This window comes from Tupaia chinensis, unplaced genomic scaffold (genome assembly GCF_000334495.1).
Source record: "Tupaia chinensis unplaced genomic scaffold, TupChi_1.0 Scaffold000082_1, whole genome shotgun sequence".
Lineage (NCBI taxonomy): Eukaryota > Metazoa > Chordata > Mammalia > Scandentia > Tupaiidae > Tupaia > Tupaia belangeri.
Window position 1 is genome coordinate 138,412 of NW_006159543.1, and position 22,324 is coordinate 160,735.

At 42.2% G+C, this 22,324-nt stretch overlaps 1 protein-coding gene across 1 annotated transcript in view; it reads left to right on the forward strand.

Moving 5' to 3' along the window:
• FRMPD3 (FERM and PDZ domain containing 3) overlaps positions 1-22,324 on the forward strand; it is an 84,565-nt gene that overhangs the window by 6,081 nt on the left and 56,160 nt on the right. Inside the window, 2 exon segments of the mRNA XM_027769686.1 lie at positions 946-991; positions 19,307-19,411. Coding sequence (XP_027625487.1) covers positions 946-991; positions 19,307-19,411 — 151 coding nt within the window.

The window sequence follows — 22,324 nt, forward strand, 5'->3', positions numbered from 1 at the left end:
CATACAACTGCTTACTTCTCCTGGGAACTCCCAAGATCCTGGAGCTGTTTCATCCCTGATTTTGTCTCACATTTGTCTCACCAAATGTGGGAAATGTTCAAAGTCCTTGAGCATCCTGCCTTGGTAGTTCTTGACTACCCGGAATCAAGGACATCTTGACTCCACTTCTTGAATGCCTTTGTTCCCATAAACATTTGAAAAAGGCCAACAAGGAGAGGGAAAGCTCCTTTGAGGCAAACTATTTCCATTTCTTTTAGTTCTTTTAAAGGATTATGTATTCCTGGGAGAGAATTTCCATACCTCACAGTCTCTTTGATCATTGGCATGATTCTTGGCAGAAGAGTTTCAAATTCTTCATCCTTTTGAATATTTGCTATCTGGAGAGTCTTGGCTTCCATCTGTTGCTCCCTGGCTCTCATTTTTCGGTCCCTCAATTAAAACAAATCTGCTGAGTATGAGTCATGATGACCAAATGACCTCCTTTGGGTTCTTCCTTTGAATTGCCCCTCTTCCTTAAATATCAAATTGCCAATAATCACTGTTCATGGTTCCCAGGACTCTGACTGTGTGCCTTTTGAGTTCCATAATTCAAGCCTTTCGTTTTCCTTGAGAATTTTCTTGTCTACATTTAAAATTGCTCCTCAGGTTTGGGGATTTCTACCGAGAGAATGTGAAAAGGAATATAAAAAGAAGACCTGAAAAATGACAGCCCCAGAGGTAATGGTAATACCATCTTCAGATGCCTGTGTAAACCAGTATGGATGGTTTGTGTCGACCTCCACAAATGATGGGAGGCGAACCATCCATGCAGATACCTTATTGCCCTCTGTCCTAATCCATATACCTAAATGCAGCCCAGGGGGATATTCTGGTGTTGCTTCTTGTACTAGATGAATACTCTAGTACATGATACACTACTCTCCTGTTCCCTTTTTTTCTCTGTAGGAACGCTAAGGAAGTCATCGTTCTTACAGTTCTGCACACTCATCAGGTGAGTGGGCCTCTTTGCCATCTGCCCTGCCTGCTAACTGAGAAGAGGTGATTCCAGATTGAAATGCAGCAGCAATGGTAGGAGGGTCAGAGACTAGGACCAACATACTGTCAGCCAAGGATTTAGGACTGAACTTAAAAACTACCTTCTGAACATCATGTCCACACTCATGTACAAGGCTAAAGGAGAAAAAGAAGATTTTTAAAACCTTATTTATTCGTTTCTTCTGAGGGAAGGGGAGAGAGAGAGTGAGAGACAGTGAGCCAACATGGTGTTCATACTATTATCCACCTATCCCCTAGCCTTAGCCAGCCAAGACCACAGGCATGCACATGGAGACCTCAGGACAAAAACTCAGGGCCTTCCTACATGGCTTCAGCTTTGCAGAGCATTGCACTACTCTTGGCCAAAAGGCTGAAGATTTTTAAGGGCTGTATAATACTATGTTCTGTCCTGTGGTCTCCCCCAAATTTTACCTGTCCTGCATCCAATTCCCATAAAGTTTCAGCAGATGGTGGATGCTAATCTTATTCATTTATTCATTCATTCATTCATTCATATGTACAAGTATTTACTAAGTGATCAACAATATATGACACCCAGCACCATATATGTGGAATTTTATATAAAGTTGCTCAGAGGTACAGTTGAACAAACAGGTTTGTTTTTGTCCCGGCAGAGTCACTAACTGGCTGTGTGACCTCGGGTGAGTTGGTTCCCTTTTCTGAACCTGTTTCCTCATCTGTAAATAGAGAGGTTTGAAATAAAACAATGTTGCCTAAACATGCCTGATTAATAGTCACTAGAATTAATTAAAAGGAAAAATCTCTAGGCCTCTCTCTTCCAGAGTTGCACCCCAGCACTGATGTCCCACTCCAACCCATAGCCACAGGAGAGATCACATCTATTGGGGTGGAAGACATGAAGTCAGGAGAGGCTCTCTGGAGGGGGCTGCACCTGAGCTGGGCTTTGAAGGATGGGGCAGGGTTCAAAAACTCAGGGCCTTCCTACATGGCTTCAGCTTTGCAGAGCATTGCACTACTCTTGGCCAAAAGGCTGAAGATTTTTAAGGGCTGTATAATACTATGTTCTGTCCTGTGGTCTCCCCCAAATTTTACCTGTCCTGCATCCAATTCCCATAAAGTTTCAGCAGATGGTGGATGCTAATCTTATTCATTTATTCATTCATTCATTCATTCATATGTACAAGTATTTACTAAGTGATCAACAATATATGACACCCAGCACCATATATGTGGAATTTTATATAAAGTTGCTCAGAGGTACAGTTGAACAAACAGGTTTGTTTTTGTCCCGGCAGAGTCACTAACTGGCTGTGTGACCTCGGGTGAGTTGGTTCCCTTTTCTGAACCTGTTTCCTCATCTGTAAATAGAGAGGTTTGAAATAAAACAATGTTGCCTAAACATGCCTGATTAATAGTCACTAGAATTAATTAAAAGGAAAAATCTCTAGGCCTCTCTCTTCCAGAGTTGCACCCCAGCACTGATGTCCCACTCCAACCCATAGCCACAGGAGAGATCACATCTATTGGGGTGGAAGACATGAAGTCAGGAGAGGCTCTCTGGAGGGGGCTGCACCTGAGCTGGGCTTTGAAGGATGGGGCAGGGTTTCCCATACACATATATTCACGCTCCCACACATGATCACACATACACACACTCACACACATATATTCATAACACATCATTCACATATGAATGTACTCACCCACACCTACATACACATATAATGCTCTCAGGTACATAGGCCCTTCTCAGTTGTAGTTCTCTGTCTCAATGCAGGCAAGCATTGCCCCTCCATGGGTATCACCAATAATCCCCTCCCCTCAATTTACTACATATGTGCAGTTGCCTAGTGGGCAAATGCACAGTTTCTAACCCCCAATCTCCTGTCTTGAAAATGGCCACTAGTTTTCCCCCAAAAACGTGTTTTATGTATGGTTAGAATTTACTATTCTGATCAGAGACCCATTTTGGATTGGATCGCTTTGCTAATCATATCTCCTCAATGTCACCTCCTTGCAGAAACTTTCTTTAACTACACTTTCTAAGACAACAGATGCCTATCGCTGTCTCCTTATACAACTTTTTCATCAGAGCTAAAATATTATATATTTTTAACTTTCTCTTTTGAAGTAATTATAGAGTCACAGGAAGTTGTAAAGCTAATGCAGACACATCCTGTGTACCCTTTACATTGTTTCTCTCAATGGTTGCTCTTGTATGACTATAGTGAAATACCCAAACCAGGAAATCAACACTAATACAATGTGAATATATAGTTCAATATGAATTTCTCTCAGGATTTATGCATCCACCAACACAGTCAAGGTATTGTATTGGAGAAGCCCATTATGAAAAGGATCCCTTGTATTGCTTTATTTAAAGTCACACCTACCTGCCCCCACCTGCCCCCAATCCCTGTCAACCAATAATCTTCTCCATTTCTATAGCTTTATCATTTTAAGAATATTACAGAAATGGAATAATATAATATGTAACCTTTTGGAATTGGCTTTTTTATTTTTTTTTTGGAGAGATTTTCACTGTAGGACGCGTGCGCTCGCCAGACAGACAGAGAGAGACATAGAGACAGAAAGCGAGAAATCACCCCCCAGGGGGGATGGTCACGCCGCAATCCCTTCTCCTCCATTCTCCTCTCGGGATCTTGGGCACGCATGCACACGCGCCCGGCGTGAGTTTTAAGCCACCAGGTCTGGGACACGAACCGCAGTCGACTACGTGGGAGTCCAGCGACATAGCCATTACGCCAACTGCTGGTTCCCTGGAATTGGCTTTTCACTCAGCATAATACCCTTGAGATTCATTCAACTTGTGGCATATTTTGTTTCTTTTTATTGCTGAGTAATATTCCATGATATGGATGCACCACACTTCGTTTAATCATCTACCCATTGGAGAGCACCTGGGTTGTTTCCAGTTTGGAGCTATTATGAATAAGGCTGCTATAAACCATTATATACAGTTTTTTTGTGAGCATAAATTTTCATTTTTCTGGAATAAATGCCCAAGAGTACAATTACTGGGTCATATAGTAAGTGTATGTTTAGTTTATTAAGAAACTGCCAAACTATTTCCCAGAGTGGTTGTACCATTTTACATTCCCATGAAATATTAATATGTTTATTATCTATCTCCCTTATTAGAATATCAGCTTTGTGGGAGTAGGGTCCTGTATTTTGTTATTGCTATATCCCTGGCATCTGAAACAACACCGGGCACTGAGTGGGCACTAATAAATATTAAAGGAATCAAAGGCACCCAGCCACCATCCATCAAAGCAACCTGAACTAAACTCAAGTGTCCAAACTTAGGTGCAGAATGAAGAGCCTAACACCTCCATTTGCATCCCAACTTTCCCATCCCAGTGCCTGCAGCATGCCTGCTTCAATTCAGATGTCTCCACATGTCTTATCACATGGCCCCTTTGTTGTGGCCGGGTTGCTCTCCTTTTCCACAATTGTACATTTCTTAGGTCTTACTGCCCAGCAACTTTCATCTTTGTACTATTTCACATCTTTTCTGATACATGACTGTTTCTTTTCATGAAAAAAGATTATTCATTTATTTCTTTCATGAGAAAGGGATATGGGTCACCCTCAACAGGGTTCTTTATACTGTGATCCACTCCTGGCCTTCACCAAGCCTAGGTCATGGGCACACATGCACTGGGAGTGCACAGGGATATGAACCAGAAAATTTCCCATATGGTCTCAGTATCAAGAAGCATTGTGTTACCATGGCACCACCACAGCTGGCTCATGTCTGTTCCTTTTAGACCTGGCTTGATACTCATGTCTTCCAAACAACTTGGCCTGACTAACCTCAATGAAAGTTTCCAATTGGTTCATTCATTAATTATGCATTTACTGGATATCTGCTATTCTGGGCACTCTTACAACCTGAAAATATAGCAGTATACATGACAGAAATGGTTTCTGCCCTCACGGAGTTTACATTCTAGTTCTTAGCCTTGTGCTTTCTAAACCCTTGGAGCATAGAGGTGGATGAGCACATACAGGCAAGATAATCAAAACATTTAATAACCTGTACAGTAAGGGCCAATCAATCAGAATATATGCCAGTAATAGCACCAGAGCAGATACTTGGTTTGTGCCAGGTGTTAACCCTTTATTTGATCTACATTTTGTAAAGAGGTCCCAAGGGAAAAGTCATGTGGTATCCAGGAAGCTTCTGGCACTGGCTACTTACCAATGAATTTGAAAGAATCCCTGAACATTTTATGACCAAGATTTTTATGGCTGAACCAGTGCATCCTGACTGAATGTCAGTCTTGCGTGAATGTTCATACTTATTTGCAGATTCTGTGTTTGCAAATTTGTCTCCTCCCTAAAATTTATTTGTAATCCCCCAAATCAATCATCGTGATACTTTCCTGGGCATTTGCAGACATGCGCAGAGCATGAACATTTTTAGTTACCTCGTGCAGACATTCCAGCTGAGATCAAACAAGGTGACGTTCTGCCTTCTTGTGTCAGCTCTCACACAGAAATGAGCAGAGGATGGAGATGCTTAGGTTTAGAGCAGAATAGTGCAAAATACTCAGCTCTAGGGCCAGTTGGAGGGAGGTTGAATTCTGACTCTAACACCTATGGGTGGAAGAGCCTCAGACAAGTCACTTCACACTTGTGAGCCTCATCTTCTTCTTGTGGAATAAAGAAAATAGGATCTACTGGGCCAACCAGGTAGCATGGTGCTTAAGGCAGTTGGGTCCCACATGGCCGACTGCATAGTTCAAGTCCCAGACCCGGCGACATGAAAAAAAAAATGCTGGGCACGTGTGTGTGTGTGTGTGTGTGTGTGTGTGTGTGTCTGTGTGTCTGTTCCCAAAATCCTGAGAGGAGAATGGAGGAGAAGGGATTGCGGTAAGGTCATCTCCCCTCAAGGAGCTCTCTCGCTCTCTCTCTCTCTCTCTCTCTTTCTCTCACTCTCTCTCTCCAGTCAGTGGACATGTCTTAATTTAAATAAAAAAAAAATAGACTTTACCAGGATGAATTGATTTTAGGATTAAAGATTATAATCTATGTGAAATATTTAAGCAGTACTTCAGTATTAATTAATTCAGTGTTCCTAGCAACTATGTAGAACATAGATACTGCAAATAATAAGACTCGACTAAGGAAAAATCTTTTCAAGCCACAGTGAAGTGTATGTTCAATATTATACCTTCTGCACCACAGAAAATAGTACTGTGTCCTCAGCAGACACTTGGCTCATGGACGCAAGGAAACTGCTACATCTTAATAAACTTTTTTCAGGTTAAAACTTGATTACAACTCCTTCCAGAAAATCATCTCCTTCCCAATAGGCCCAGGATATGGCCCTGGAATCTGTAGATAATTTCCTTCCAAATAGGCCCAGGATATGGCCCTGGAATCTGTATTTGTAATAAGACTCTCAAGTGATTCTGATAATTAGTACAATTTAGGAAACACTGAACCAGACAATCTTTAAAGCTCTTTCTAGCTTCTACATGTTGTGGCTGGTAATGGCTCTTGACCTTGGCTATACATTAAAGATACCTGAGAAACTGAAAAATACTGATATTCAGGTCCTGGCCTCGTGGTACAATTGGTAGCATACTGAACAGCAGCACTGGAAGTCACATAGCCAACCAGGGATTCAGGTTCCTGTACTGGTTGTCTTGAAATATACTATGCCTATGATCCTGACAAGATGGAGGGCTGGGAGAAGGAGATTGCTGTGTGAAGAAATCCTACCATGGATCTCTCTCAATCTCTTTCTCTCTCTCTCTCATGCATGCATATGTGTTCTCTATCATGAATAAAAAGATATATTGGGAACCAGCAGTTAGCGTAATGGCTATGTCGCTGGACTCCCACGTAGTCGACCGCGGTTCGTGTCCCGGACCCGGTGGCTTAAAACTCACGCCGGGCGCGTGTGCGTGCATGCCCAGGATCCCGGGAGGAGAATGGAGGAGAAGGGATTGCGGCGTGACCATCCCCCCTGGGGGGTGATTTCTCGCTTTCTGTCTCTATGTCTCTCTCTGTCTGTCTGGCGAGTGCACGTGCCCTATAGTGAAAAAAAGAAAAAACCTCTCAAAAAAAAAAAGATATATTGATACACAGGCTTCTAGCCCTGACACATTGAATTAGAAGCTCTGAGGAAAGGGTCCTGATATTTTTTGAAAAGACTTCCCAAATTGGTTCTGATATGTAGTTTCTTTTGGGTGATATGTGACAGAGTAACATGGCAGACCATTAGGGATTATTTTTTCGGGGGGTGTCATGGAGACCCTCAAACCATACTGCATAGATAGGTGTTCCTTAATCTTTGAATGACTGAATATTCATTCATCTTTTTTTTTTTAGAGGTTTTTGCTATAGGGCACATGCGCTTGCCAGACAGACAGACAGAGACATAGAGACAGAAAGTGAGAAATCACCCACCCCAGGGTGGACGGCCATGCCACAGTCCCTTCTCCTCCATTCTCCTCTCGGGATCCTGGGCACGCGCGCACACATGCCCAGCGTGAGTTTTAAACCACTGGGTCCAGGACACGAACCGCGGTCGACTACATGGGAGTCCAGTGACATAGCCATTACGCTAACTGCTGGTCCCATATTCATTCATCTTGATACCTTAGGCTATGGCATATGGTAGGTCGTCAGTAAATACTTAAAATAAGTAAAATACTGAGTTATGACCTTAGTAAAGCAAACACAGTTTCTTCAAATGAAATTCTAGATTTCTGGTTCTGAAAACTTAGCTTCTTCTCAAAGAGCCTGAATCCCCTCACCCTGGAGCCACCTGCCCAGAGAAAAAAAAATTAAAAGTCAAAATAATGAAAACCTGCAGAATAACTGGTTTTCCACAACTTTTTGAGGTATAGTGTTTGTGGTAGTAAATTAATATGCTACATCATTATTAAATCTTAATAATAAACTGATCTATTTTATGCTGAGCCTACTGTGTGCTTGGTGCTAAGGGCTAAATAATATTATAAAATATCATCTCTTGTACAAGCTGGTTAGGGCGATGAGCTATGACCATGTGGATTAACAAGAGTACTACAGGGAATTTAGGAAGGGATATAGAGGAGTTGGGAAAGGATTCAGGACAAAGGTAGAATTTGAGGTGGACTGTAAAGAACAGATGACCCTGGGGGTCCCATAGGATGGGAGATGAGAATACAACATGAGGCAGTTACAGAAGTGGCTTAAAGCCCAGTGTGTTCAGGGAACTGTGGGAAGAACCATGAAATGAAATTGAAAATTATATTGGACATAAATGATAAAATGAAATTAGAGAGTCAAGTGTGGTTTGGTGGGGGTTGGGAGGTAGCTTGGAAGTTAGAGAGAGGACATGCTAACTTCTAGGCAATCCTGAGTGCAGGAAGGAAGAATTCCTGGTTTCCTTATCATTGATGTGGTGAAACCAAGATGGTTCTCCATTGACCTAGGCTTCCACAGTGGTTACTATGGGAATTTATTATACATAGGCTCAGGTACCAAAGACAGTGAGCTAGGGAAAGGGCATTCAGGAAGCAGTCAAAGCTTCAGGACCCTGAGCTCCATCCTTTTGACAATTACCAAAGTGAGACCCTATCTTACTTGAAAATATTTGGCCATACACCTGACTTTGGTCAAGATATGAGTGATCACAACCCTGAAATCTGTACTAATAGAGCCACCAAATTAAAAAATTGTGAAAGAATCACCAGCTGCTGAATTTGGCCCTGAGGGAGAGATTGGCTCTCTTCTATTCCTTATTCCACCTAGCTGCTGGCTTCATATTTGCTTTGAGGGGCTTGTAGTAGCCCCAGAGGTACTTAGCAATTCTAGTCCTGTGTTTCAAGCCAAAATTCATTTTAGTCAGTAAGGGTGCCTGTTGCAAAATGAGACTCCCATATGCTTAGAGAAAAAATAGGGTCAGTAAAGAGCTCAGATGTCCCAGCTTTAGTACTCAATTAATCTGTGCTTAATGAGTTAGGGCAGTTTCGATTATAAAGATTCCTGGGCCTCGCTCTCCCCAAGATTCTGACTTTTTAAGTTTAGTGTGAACCTAGGCCATCTGTGTTTTAATAAGACAAATTTTAGAAAAAGTTGATTAGTGCATGCTAATGAGTTAGTGTAGAGGTCAGAAAATTTTTTCCTTTTTATTTATTTATTTTATTTGCTATATAGTGCATGTGCTCATCAGAGAGAGACAGGGGGCGGGGAGTGAGAAAGCACCCCCCATGGGGATGACTATACCATAATCCTTTTTCTTCCATTATTCTTTTGGGATTTGGGGGCACGCATAACACACATGCCTAGTGTGTTTTTCAAGCCACTGAGTCTGGGACTTGAACTGTGCCATTGGCCATGTTGGATGTAGCTGCCTTAACCACCACACCACTTGACCCAGCAGCAAACATTTTTCTGTGAAGACTCATATAGTAAATATTTTAGGCATCACAGGTCATATATGGTAGCACAAAAGCATCCTTAGGGAATACATAAATGAAGATCATGGCTATGTTCCAATGAAGATTTAAAAAAAAAATAAAACAGATGACATTGCAGGTCTGTAACTTGTTGGCCCTGAAGTATGTTTATGCCTCTTCTTGGAATCACACTTGCATTTTTGACCAGGGCCTTCCCAATTCTCAATATTTTAATTCAAAGGACTGCCCCTAGTATTAAGAACGTCAGACCCCACAGCTGAGCTATGAAGATGCTTTGGGACAGGGAGAGCTTTGTGAGCTTCCTTCTATCACCCAGCAAGGCAGTCTCACCTGTGTCTAAGCATAAAGCTAGCCATGACTCTATAACATCTAACAGAGACCAGCTGGCAGTGCGTGAGTCACCATCAGTGAGGCTGAGGACTGAGAACAGGATGAAGTCTTAGAGACCAACAGGACAAGGGTCAATGAGGAATGAGACATAAACAAGCTGAAAATAGCTCTGAAACAGATAGCCAGAAATGGTTATAGTCACTGAAAATATTGGAAATTCCACTTCTTTCTTTGTGTTTTTGCTCCTGTACATATCTGAATCTTTTATCTGTAGTGGGACAAACAAAAAGTCTCTAGGACAGGATCTAATCTTGTGTTTTTTTTTTTTGTAGGAATTGCAAGGATGCCATCCCCTCCACCATGGGCAAATACATAATAGGATACCAGTTGGGGTTCTGCTTCATTTGTTTGACCATTTAAGTAGGACCAAGGTAGCACCAGAACCAGGGGATGAAAGATCAGAAGTGGACTCCCAGCTTCCGCCTGCTGTGGGGGAGCAGTCACTAATCTAAGGGTCAGGACATCTGGGTTATGTTATTTTGATACTTGGGATAAATTTTATCCTTTTCCAGAGCCTCTGTTTCACATAGAGAAATGGAAGGTGTACTGCAGAACCCATTCAGATCTCCAATGGCCTTGTTCCACATTGCCATTGAGGCATCTGACAGCAGATGATCACAGAGAAGGAAGAGGGTGACTATCAGAGTGGAGATTCTACCTGTCTTGTGTTGGTGGTTCCTCAATAGAAATTTTGATGACTGTGGAAATAGAGTTGAGCAGAGCTGTCTGAGCATCACTGCAGATCTTTCTGTGTTTTCCCTTTCTTTTGTCCCTGCCTCAGCCTGCAGCCCCCACCCAAGATTTGAGCATCACACTGTGCAACAAAGAAAGGCATTTATTGACTCTATGAACAATCAATACAGTAATCACTTTCTTACAATGATCTCCAGCCCTAGATTTTGTTGTGTTGTATTTTCTGCTGCCAACAAATTGCCTCTGTGACTCCAGATTCTTAAGGTTCCTTTAACTTCGTGGTTTTTGATCTTGACTTCACTTTGAAATCATGGGACGCTTTAAAAAAATATCAATGCTCTGGCCCCACCCATAGAAATTCTTATGTGATTGGTCTGAGGTAGGGCTTGAACCTTGAGGTTTTTAAATATTTCCCTAATGTTTCCACTGTGCATCCAGGACCAAGACCCACTACTTGAGGTCCTGTTGGTCTCAGGTGAAGCAGGTAGATTTTTGCAATCTGTCATCTGTGGAGAATAAGCTTGCAGGCTCCAACAGAGAACACAGCTGGGACGAGGGCCCAAGACATGATAAGGCAAAAAGATTTGTTTCCTGTGTGTCTTTATCTTAAGGCCCTGCCCTCCTGTGGCTGGTATGGTAAATGAATCTCAACAGCAGCATAAATGGCACATAAGAGCTTAATATATTGCCTTCCCAGCTGGAAAAGGCCTTCAGGACCCTAACATAAAGAAATCACTGATTGTAGGACTCATAGGCTCCACTGTAAGACCTGTGGGAAGGTGGTCTGAAGTAGCCCAAACCTGATTTGTCCCCTACTCTGCCTCATCTCAGTAAGTGGTATCTCCATTCTTCCAGTTGATTCCTCTCTTTTTTTTTTCACTCTCCGTATTTAATTTGTCAATATATCATCATGGTTAAGACTTTAAAATATATCCACAAATCATTCACATTTCACCATCTCCATTATTGTCATCCTGGCCCAAGCTTCCTTTATATTTTAACTATATTATTACAGTTATAGACTTTAACAGGTCTTCCTACTCTTGTCATTGCCCTCCTATACTCTATTTCTTCTTTTTTTTTTGGTTTGTGTTTTTTGTTTGTTTTTGTTTGTTTGTTTGTTTGTTTGTTTTGCTATAGGGCACATGTGCTCACCAGACAGAGACAGAGAGACAGAAAGCAAGAAATCACCCCTCAGGTAGGATGGCCATGCTGCAATCCCTTCTCCTCCATTCTCCTCTCGGCATCTTGGACACACACACACACGTGCCTGGCGTGAGTTTTAAGCCACTGGGTCAGGGACGTGAACTGCGGTCGACTACGTGGGAGTCCAGCGACATAGCCATTATGCTAACTGCTGGTCCCCCCTATACTCTGTTTTTCACACACCCACCAGAGGTATCCTTAGTGCATGCCAGATCCTGTCTACTCAAAACCCCCTAGTGGAGTGAGATCCAAACTTCTCACCATGGTATACAAGACCTTCCATGACCCAACCCCCTGATACCTCTCTGAGAAAATAATATCCCACTCTTCCTTCCATCACTCCATTTCAGCCACATTGGGTTTCTTTGCTGATCCTTAAACACCTCAATCTTATGCCCACCTCAAGATCTTACTATTCTTTCTGCCCAGAAAACCTTTTCTCCAAATAGCCTGTCTGTGTCTCCCTCACTTCTCTCAGGTCTCTACTTAAATGTCACCACCTCAGAGAGGTCTTTTCTGACCATCTTATCTAAAATAGCACACCCACAATCCCACTTCATAGTAGCTATTCAAACGAATCAAAACTTATATGTAGAAGAGATACCTGCAATCCTGTGTTCATTGTAGTACTGTTTACAACAGCCAGGATATGAAATCAACCTAAGTGTCTATCAATAGATGAATTAATAAAAAAAATATGGTCTATTTACACAACAGAATACTATTCAGCCTTAAAAAAGAAGGAGAATTCCAGGAAGATGGCTGACTAGAGGTGCCTAACATGCTTCCCTCCCACAGGAAAGGAACAAAACAGAGAATAAGCTGCTGATATTCAGCTGGAGTGTTTGAAGGAGAGCATTGGAGTATAGTGGGAATGCTGTAGAAATGCTGCAGAACACAGAGACTCAGGATGGCCTTCCAAAGTGGGGAGCAAAGCATCCTTCATCTGTCACCCTGTCTCATGAAGTCAAGATGGGCTTGGAACTTGGGAAGACTTTTTGTCATGGAAGATGTAAGCAAGAGATGACTAGCAGTCTGCATTAACACCTCAGACACCTGAAGTATTTACAACAGGGGAATCCTGCAGCCTTCACAGGCCCTGAGTCACTTGTATAGGGAGCCACTGGAGTGACCTTGCCTCTCCTCCATCCACGTCCTGGGGAAGCAGCCATGTGAGTGACCCGCACCCACAATCTGCCACACTCATCTCCCACACACACCCCACTCCCATATACCATGAGGGCAGACCAGCTTTAGAAGAAATGTTTAAGGAAGTTCTACATCTGGAAGCAAAAGGACAGCCTATAGTTGTATGCTATAACGAGCAGCCTCCACCCTTGCATCTTGCAAGAGCAACTGGGCAAGCAACCTCAACCACAGTCACACACCATGTTGAGTGGCCCCACTCCACCCCCATGTCTAATGGGAGCAGCCAAGCAATCAACCCTGTCGATAGGCATGCACTGTGCAGGGAGCTGCAGGAGTGGCCCCACTCATCCATGGCCCCTGGAAACAGCTGGGCAACCCACCTTCTGCCAAATACCACACTTGAAAGTGTCATAGTACCTCAGCCCACACACAAACATGCCCCGCCTTTAGAAAAGCTGGTTCTAACTGGCAGGTCAGCCCCACAAACCACTGCAGCTACACCACTAAGGAACTTGCAGGCATTGCTGATGGTGATTACAGCTGAAGAAGCTACACTACCATGCCTGCCTGGAACCAAAGGCAATATACCCTATCCAGCTAACATCCAAGGATCCCTCTACATAAGAAAGTCTTTCACCAAAAAAGTCATCCTATAAAATTGCTAGAGTCACCTATTCCATCAGATAGATGCACAAATATCAATGTAAAGACACAGGAAACATAAAAGCAAGGTAACATGTTTGCCCCAAAGGAACACAATAATTTTCTAGCAACAGACCCCACAGAGAAGGAAATTTACAAAATGCTTGAAAAGGAATTTAAAATACTGATCAAAAGGAAACTCAGTGAGATACAACAGAATACAGATAGACCATTCAATGCAATAATGAAAGCAATACATGATCTGAATGAAAAATTCAACAACTAAATAGAGATTAAAAAGAACTCAACAAATCTTAGAGTTAAATTCAATAAGAGACATAAAAGCTTCAAAAACAGACTTGATCAAGGAGAAGAATTTCAGAACTTGAAGACAGGCCTTGTGAAATAACCAAGAGAGAGAAAAGAATAAAAAGAATAAAGAAAGCCTATAGGACCTATGGGAAAACATTAAGTGAACAAAATATTTACATTATGAGAGTCCCAGAAGAAGAAATGAGAAGAAGCATAGAAAAATAATTTCATGGGGCCAGTCCCATAGACCAGTGGTATGGGAGCTAGATCCCATATGGCTGACCATAGTTCTAGTCCCAGCTCCAGTGACTTAAGAAATACACTGGGCACATGTGTATACATGCCCCAAGTCCTGACAGAATATATAAATGAAGGAGAAGGGATTGCAGTATGACTATGCCTCATTGGGGGCGGGGTGCTTTTTCTGTGTGTGTGTGTGTTTTCTGTGTGTGTGTGTGTGTGTGTGTGTGTGTGTGTCTGTCTGTCTGTCTCTGGTGAGTGCACATGCCCTCTGGCAATTAAATTGCCTTTGACCAAAAAATTTTAAAAAAAGAAAGAAAGAAAGAAAAGAAATTCATGAAATAGCCAAAAAGTCCCAAATCTTGGGAGAGATATGGACTTCCAGATTCAGGAGATTCAAAAGATTTCCAAACAAATTCATCCAGAAAAAAATCTTCCCCAAGGTACATGATAATCAAACTATCGAAGGACAAAGATAGAATTCTTAAAACAGGAAAAGAAAAGCAAGATATATATAAGGATATCCTCATTAAACTAACATCGAATTTTTAAACAGCAAGCTTACATGCCAGAAGAGAATGGGATGATACATTAAAAGTGCTGAAAGGAAAAAAAAAAAAAAAAAGAACTTCCAGGGAAGAATAAAACTATATGGGAACCAGCAGTTAGCGTAAAGGCTATGTTGCTGGACTCCCACGTAGTCGACTGCAGTTCGCGTCCTGGACCTGGTGGCTTAAAACTCATGTCAGACACGTGTGCATGCGTGCCAAAGATCCCGAGAGGAGAATGGAGGAGAAGGGATTACAGCGTGGCCATCCCCCCTGGGGGTGATTTCTCACTTTCTGTCTCTATGTCTCTCTCTGTCTGTCTGGCAAGCGCCCGCTCCCTATAGCGAAAACCTCTCCAAAAAAAAAAAAAGACTACTACTCTATCAAACAAAGCTATCCTTCAGAAATAAAAGAGAAATGAAATCTTTCTCCGACAAGCAAAATGGGAATTATCTTCACTAGACCAGCTTTAGAAGAAATGTTTAAGGAATTTCTACATCTGGAAGCAAAAGGACAATAACTACCATTATGAAAACATATGAAAGTATAAAACCCACCAGTAGGGTGAATATACAGATGAGAAAGAAAAAGGAATAAAACCTAAACAACTAGAAAAAAAAAATCGCACCACAGAGATAAGCAGAGAGAAAAGAACTAAGGAAATATAGAACAACCAGAACACAATGAATAAAATGACAGGAGTAAGTCCTTACCTATCAATAATAACCTTGGGCCTGATGGTAGTGCAGTGGTAAAATGAGAAGCTAACCCACATGGGAAGATTCCAGGTTTATGTCAGGATTCCTGAGTATGTCAGGTGAGTGCCCACGATCCAGAACTGGCTGAGGCTGGAGTAGATCACAGTGTTAAGACTCTGTTGGGAGTGCTGCCTGTCTGTATGTCTGTCCATCTCTCTCATGCACATGGAAGAAATAAATGAATAAACTTTAAAAAAAAATAACGTTGAATATAAATGAATAAAATTATTAAATTAAGAGAAATAGACTGGCCGAATGTATTAAAAACAAAAATAAGACCCAACTAGAGGTTGCTTGTACAAAACTCACTTCACTGGTAAAGACATACACAAAGTGAGAGAATGGAAAAAGATACTCCATTCAAACAGAAAACAAAAGTGAGCAGGAGTTGGCATACTTATATCAGATAAAATAGACTTTAAGTAAAAACACTGTAAAAAGAGGGGACCACCAGGAGTGGTAAAAGTGTTGTATTCCCACATGGCCAACCACAGTTAGAGTCCCAGACCTGGTGACTTGAGACTCATGTCAGGCACATGTGTGTGCATGCCCAAAATCCCAAGAGGAGAATGGAGAAGGGATTGCAGTGTCATCCCCTGAGGGAGCGGGGGGATGATTTCTCACTTTCCCTCCCTGTGTCTCTCTGGCAAGCACAGGCACCCTAGGGCAAAATCCTTTAAAAAAAAATTAAAACATGTAAAAAGAGACAGAGCCAGCTGGTGGCACAGTAGTAATACAACAGTTTGCAGTGCTGTACCCATGTGGAAAGGTCAAGTGTTCACATCTCCCTGTACATGCTAGGTATGTACATGTACCCATGATCTAGGCTGGCTGAACCTAGAGGTGGGTCATGGTGTAGGGACCCTATTGGGGGTGATTATCTGTCCTCTCTCTGTTTCTCTCTCTCATCAAAGAAACAAATGGATAAACTTTTTCAAAAGAGAGACAAAAAATGTCATATAGTAAGAATCAATTCATCAAGTGTATATAACATTGGTAAATATATATGCACTCAACACCAAAGCACCCAAAATTATAAAGCAAGTATTAGATCTAAAGAGAGAGATAGACTTCAATACAGTTAATAGTTGTGGACTTTAACACCAAAATCTGAGCGTTGAAGAGAAAATCAACAAAGAATCATTGGAGAACACTATAGGCCAAATGAATCTTAACAGACACCTCCAAAACACTTTATCCAACAGATGCAGAATATATACTCTTCTGATCAGCACAGAGAACATTCTCCAGGTTAGACCATAGGCCACAAAACAAGTCTGAAAAATTTTTTTAAAAAATAAAAATCATAGCAGGCCCAGCAGATGGCATAACGGTTATGTCACTGGACTCTCACGTATTCAATCACAGTTTGAGTCTCGGACCTGGTGGCTTGCGGCTCATGCCAGGCATGTTTGTGCATGTGTCCAAGATCCCAAGAGGAGAATGAAGGAAAAGGGATTGTAGCGTAGCCATCCCCCTGGGGGGTAATTTCTCACTTTCTGTCTCTCTGCCTCTCTGGAGAGCACACGCACCCTATAGCAAAAATCTCTCTCAAAACAAGAGAGAGAAATCAAGATCACATCAAGTGCCTTTTCTGATCACAGTGGAATGAAACTGAAAATAAAAAACAGGAACTTTGGAAAGTTCATGGACAAAAACATGCATGTTAAATGACATGATCTTGAATGGCCACTGATTCAATGAAGCAATTAGGAATGAAATTTAAAATTTCTTGAAACAAATAAAAATGAAACCAAAACCTACCAAAACCTACAGGATACAGCAAAAGCAACACCAAGAGGGCATTTTATAGCAAGGAATGCTTTCATCAAAAAACTAGAAAGATTTCAAATAACCAATGATGTACTTCAAGGAGCTGGAAAAGTAAGAACAAACTAAACCTAAAAGTAGTAGGAGGAAAGAAATAATAAAGACCAAGGCTTAAATAAATGAGAGGCTAGCAGTGGTGTGACGGTTAAGGCAGCTAGATCCCATATGGTTGGCCGCACATTTCCAGTCCCAGACATGGCAGCTAATAAAACTACACCCCACCCCCACAAGGGAACAAACTTGTTTATTGGAAAAAAAAAACACTAAATTTTAAAAATGGGTCAGGAATTTTTGTTGTATAAGTAGATTTTACCTGCTCTTGTTATGAAACAAGTAATAACAATGTAAGATAAAAGATTAATCTGCTTCACTATAATAAAAACTGTACTATCTCTACAAAGCTCTATTTATCTATGTATGTATCCCATATCATGTTATAAATATCAAATATACATAATAAAAATTTTATGAGCCAGCAGGTGGTGTGGGGGGGTAAGTCACTGGATTCCACATGGTTGACTCCATGGTTGAAGTCCCAGACACAGCGGCTTGAAAAACATACTGGTCGTTGTGTGTGTGTGTGCATGCCCAAAATCCTGAGATGTGTGTGCATGCCCAAAATCCTGAGAGAAGAAGAGGAGAACAGGGAAGGGATTGCAACATGGCCAGCCCCCCAAGGGGTGATTTTTTGCTTTCCCTTTCTCTCTATCTCTTTCCAGTGAGTATACATGCCCTATGGCAAAACATAAAAAAGAAGATGGAAATTCTGCCATTTGTGATAACATGGATGAGGACATGCTAAGTGAAATAAACCAGGCACAGAAAGGCAAATGCTACATGATCTCACTTATATGTAGAATCTAAAACAATGGAACTCAAAGAAGCAGAGGCTGGGCTGAGAAAATAATGGGAGATACTGTTCAAAAGGCAGAAAGTTTCAGTTAGACAGAAGGAATAGATTTTTGAGATTTATTGCACAGCATATTGACTATAGTTAATAATGTATTATGTATTTCAAAACTGCTAAAATAATACCCTCACCACTCCTACTCTCACTCATCCATTATCTTGTGTTGTCCCTTGCTCTGCTGAACTTTTTCTCATTGTTCTTATTTACCACCGAAAAGATGTTTATTATTTCTTTGTCCTTTCTAGAATTGACATTTCATGAGGCCAATGAGTTTTGTGTCTTTTTCACTTCTATATCCCTCAGTTCCTAGAACAGAGCCTGGCATGTAGTAGGCCTTCTCTAAGTTTGTCTAACAAATAAACACCCTTCCCACCAAAGACCTATGGATGCCCTTCAGCATGACTCCTGCAGTTCCTGGCTGCTGGGCTGGATGGAGCTTGGCAGGGGGTTGAAATCCAAGGAGCACCCAGAAAATACTTAATTTCCAGTGTTTGTTAATCATGCTTCCTGATGAATTTGTGGGAGAGTTTTCAAGAACTAGAGAGCCTGGCTGATTCTTTGGGCATTTTTTCAGGAATTAGATAAACAAAACGGTGCAGAGCCCAGAACTAGAAAGCTAGGAGACCTGAGTTAAATCTCTCACATCTCTATTTCCAAATAGTGTAGAAATTGTGGATAAATCATTTTGGAGTGCTAAGTCTTCTTTCTCCTACATCTAAAATAACATTTGTTACAAGCCTCCTTCCTAGGGCCAGGACATAGCTCTGAGATTATGATCATTTCTGTAAATCCTTCAGGGTGCTTACATTAAGATGTAATAAAAAATGGCCATTTAGGTGTATTTCACATTAAGAAAAACAGATATATACAAACTCAATGTCCGTTATTACTAAAGAATTCTTGCAAACTCCCCTAGGCCTCCAGCATTACTAATGGGATTAAATTTACCCCAATTTTATTCATGCTCAGCTTTTACAGAACACACGAATCATATAGGAAAATATTTAGTATATTGCCTTGACCCTAACAGATGATCAATACCTATTTATTCACTCATCAATAACTATGGCAAAATGTACCTATACTGTGACGTCTTAATTCTGACATGACGAAGATCATGTTTTCCCCAGGGATGGAGAACTCACCAGCCCCTTGTTTTTCCAGTCCCCCAAATCTGCCTTCATCAGTGCTGCGAAGAAGGCCAAGCTGAGGTCCAATCCTGTGAAGGTCCGATTTTCCGAGCAGGTGGCAGTTGGAGAAACAGATGCAGTAAGTGCAGCCCTGGCTCCCTCTTCTCAGCCCTTGGCCAGAGCCGGCCTGGTGTTGAGGTCTCTCTCTGGGTCTCTTCCTAATGAGTGCTATGGAGCTGGAGGATCCTGGTGCTGTGGGTGGGTGGGTAGTGAGTAAAAAGTGTGTGTGGTATCTCTAGAGCCCCTGGGCATTGCAGGGAGAAGGAGTATGTCTCAGTTTTCTCAGGATTGCCTGGTACTTAAGAGAAATTTCTGTCCTTAGCAAATAGCTTATACTTAGAGCAAGTACTCCATAAACATCTTCTGGCTACTTGATAGAAACAGAAAGAGAATAGTGGTTTTCTGAAGATCCAGCAAACAATCAGCTTGTGCAATTGAGCTCTCTTAACATTTAAGTGATCCTGCAACTCCACATCTTCACTGGAGAAGACTGTGCTGCGATGGGTGAAGCTGCCTAGAGGAAATGGCGCCGGCTCTCATTAAGTTACCAAGTTTTTATTAGGCACCTACTGTGTTTCCAGCACCATGGGGGATGCAAAATAACTACCTATTCCTTGCCACTGGCTACCTCTCAGTGATGCCAGGGGACAAGTGGTTCAGAGGGAGACAAGATAGAATTCACTGCTGAGTGGAATTGTTTTGAAGAGCAGGTAATATCTGATGGCCCTGTGCCAATCTGAGGAGTCCTGGGCAGCAGCTCAGTTTTTCTTGCTGCTTTGTGAGGTTTACATGCAGAGTGCTATCTGCTCCAGATGTGCACATGAAAATGGTGGGCAGAGAACAGAAGGATGTGTGGTAAGCAGTCATGGATTCTGGCCAATTCTCCCAGGAATCTGCAGAAGTTGGTGGAGGTGGGGTTGGAGATAATTGTAGCTAACAGGCACTTGTATGCTTTTGCAGGCTGTGGCAGGCTGAGCTGTCAGGGAGACCTTGGCATTTACTTGCTGAGGCCCAACTGTAGTTATTGAAAAAAGATCACAGGCCCAGACTGAGCAGGAAGTCAGTGAGATGTCAGGAGATCTTTGAGACAGAGTGACTCAAAAAGAGATGGAGTACACAGGATCAGTAGATGGCATAATGACTATGTCGCTGGACTCCCATGTAGTCGACCACGGTTCATGTCCCGGACCCAGTGGCTTAAACTCACGCCAGGCGCGTGTGCGTGCGTGCCCAAGATCCCAAGAGGAGAATGGAGGAGAAGGGATTGTGGTGTGACCATCCCCCCTGGGGGGTGATTTCTCGCTTTCTATCTCTCCGTTTCTGTCTATCTGTCTTTCAGGTGAGCGTATGTGCCCTATAGCAAAAATCTCTCAAAAAAACAAACAAACAAACAAAAAAAAACCAGAGATGGAGTACACAGGTGCCTTCCATTATCTATTTCCCTGACTCTCATCCCTAACCTCAGTCTGTGCCCTCCTCCATCCTGTATAAGAAAGACTGGGAAGCCCAGGGGACTCAGGACCCCAATGGGCAAACTGTCCAAAGATTTGGTAGCTGGGATCCATGTCAATCCTTGCGGAAAAAGTTAAAAGGAAGTAGCGGTTGGCAAATAGAGAGGAAAACGAGCAGTGTGGAGTCCCTGCAGATCAGGATGAAGCAAACCCTGAGGTGCAAGTCACTAAGGGGACTTTTGTGTCCTGAGCCCTTAAAAACCCAGAAGACATATGGCTTGAATTTGGAAAGTATGGACAGGTACGTTCTATCCTATCTCAACATTGCAGAGTAATCAGCCAGGGTCAGGCCACCCAGTGAAAAACTCTCTTCTCCCTTACCTTCTGCTCCTTTTTTCTCCCTCTTCCTCCTTCTTCTGCTCTCCTTTCTCCATTCTCTCCTTCCTCCACCCTGACTCTCCCTCTCCATACTTCACAGCTAGGCCACAGGCAGCATCAAGTCCCTCTCTAGTTCACCAGTGTGGACCATAGCAGTGTCAGTACTAGTCAGGACCTGGGGGAGTCCAGGCCCAGGTGACTCCGGGCTGTCCTATCATCCCTTTCCCTTCATGTGCCAAGGCTTTATTAAGCATCCAGAGCAAAAATAAATCCTGTGGGCGTTCCTTGCCAACTCTATTTTTAAGCAAAATCAATTAAGTAATTATCTGCGTCCAACCCAGTGTGCTAAATAAAACCTGCCGCCACTGAGCATCATCAGCCTGGGGATCCGGGGCTTCTGAGCTTGGCAGGAGCAAGATAGGGGGAGAACCAGGGAGTCACACTTTCCAACTTTATTATATATATTTTTTAATTCATAATAGTATGCACTCACATGAGACACAGAGAGAGAGAGAAGCAAGCAGCCTTGATGGGGTCTAATAATGCAATAGTCCCCTCCCCCTAGCTCTCCAGCTCATGAAGATCTTGGGCACATGTGTGCACACCCAGCATGTGCCCGTGATCTGGGGTATTGAAACTGTGGTCAGCCATGTGACTGCATGTCAACATGGCATGAGCTGCACCACCAAGTCTTGGCTACACTTTTCCAACTTTATACCCCAATCACTTCTCACCTTTTTTAGACTCCGGTCAAGCTTGCACCTAGCTCCCCACCACAGACAACCACACCCTAACCCAGAAGGAGGACATGCATGTTCTTCTTTCCACACTTTGTCTGTAACGGTCCCTAGATATGGACCATTGGGTTGTCTTCTATAGGGTTGTCAGAAAAGTCGTAATGCATCTTTGCATAAAAAAATACATCATGACTTTTACAACAACCCAATAGCTTTCCTAGAAGAGACCATTTCCTTCAAAATCAAATTCCCATCTACCTTTTCTAGGAAACCTTAACCATCTTATCCCTGTTGGTTTGTTTTTGTTCTTGTTTTTAACATTCTTTTTAAAAGATATTTATTTATTTATTTTAAAGACAGGGTCTCACTGTATTGCCCATGCTGGCCTTGAACTCACAATCCTCCTGCATTAGCCTACAGGTCAGC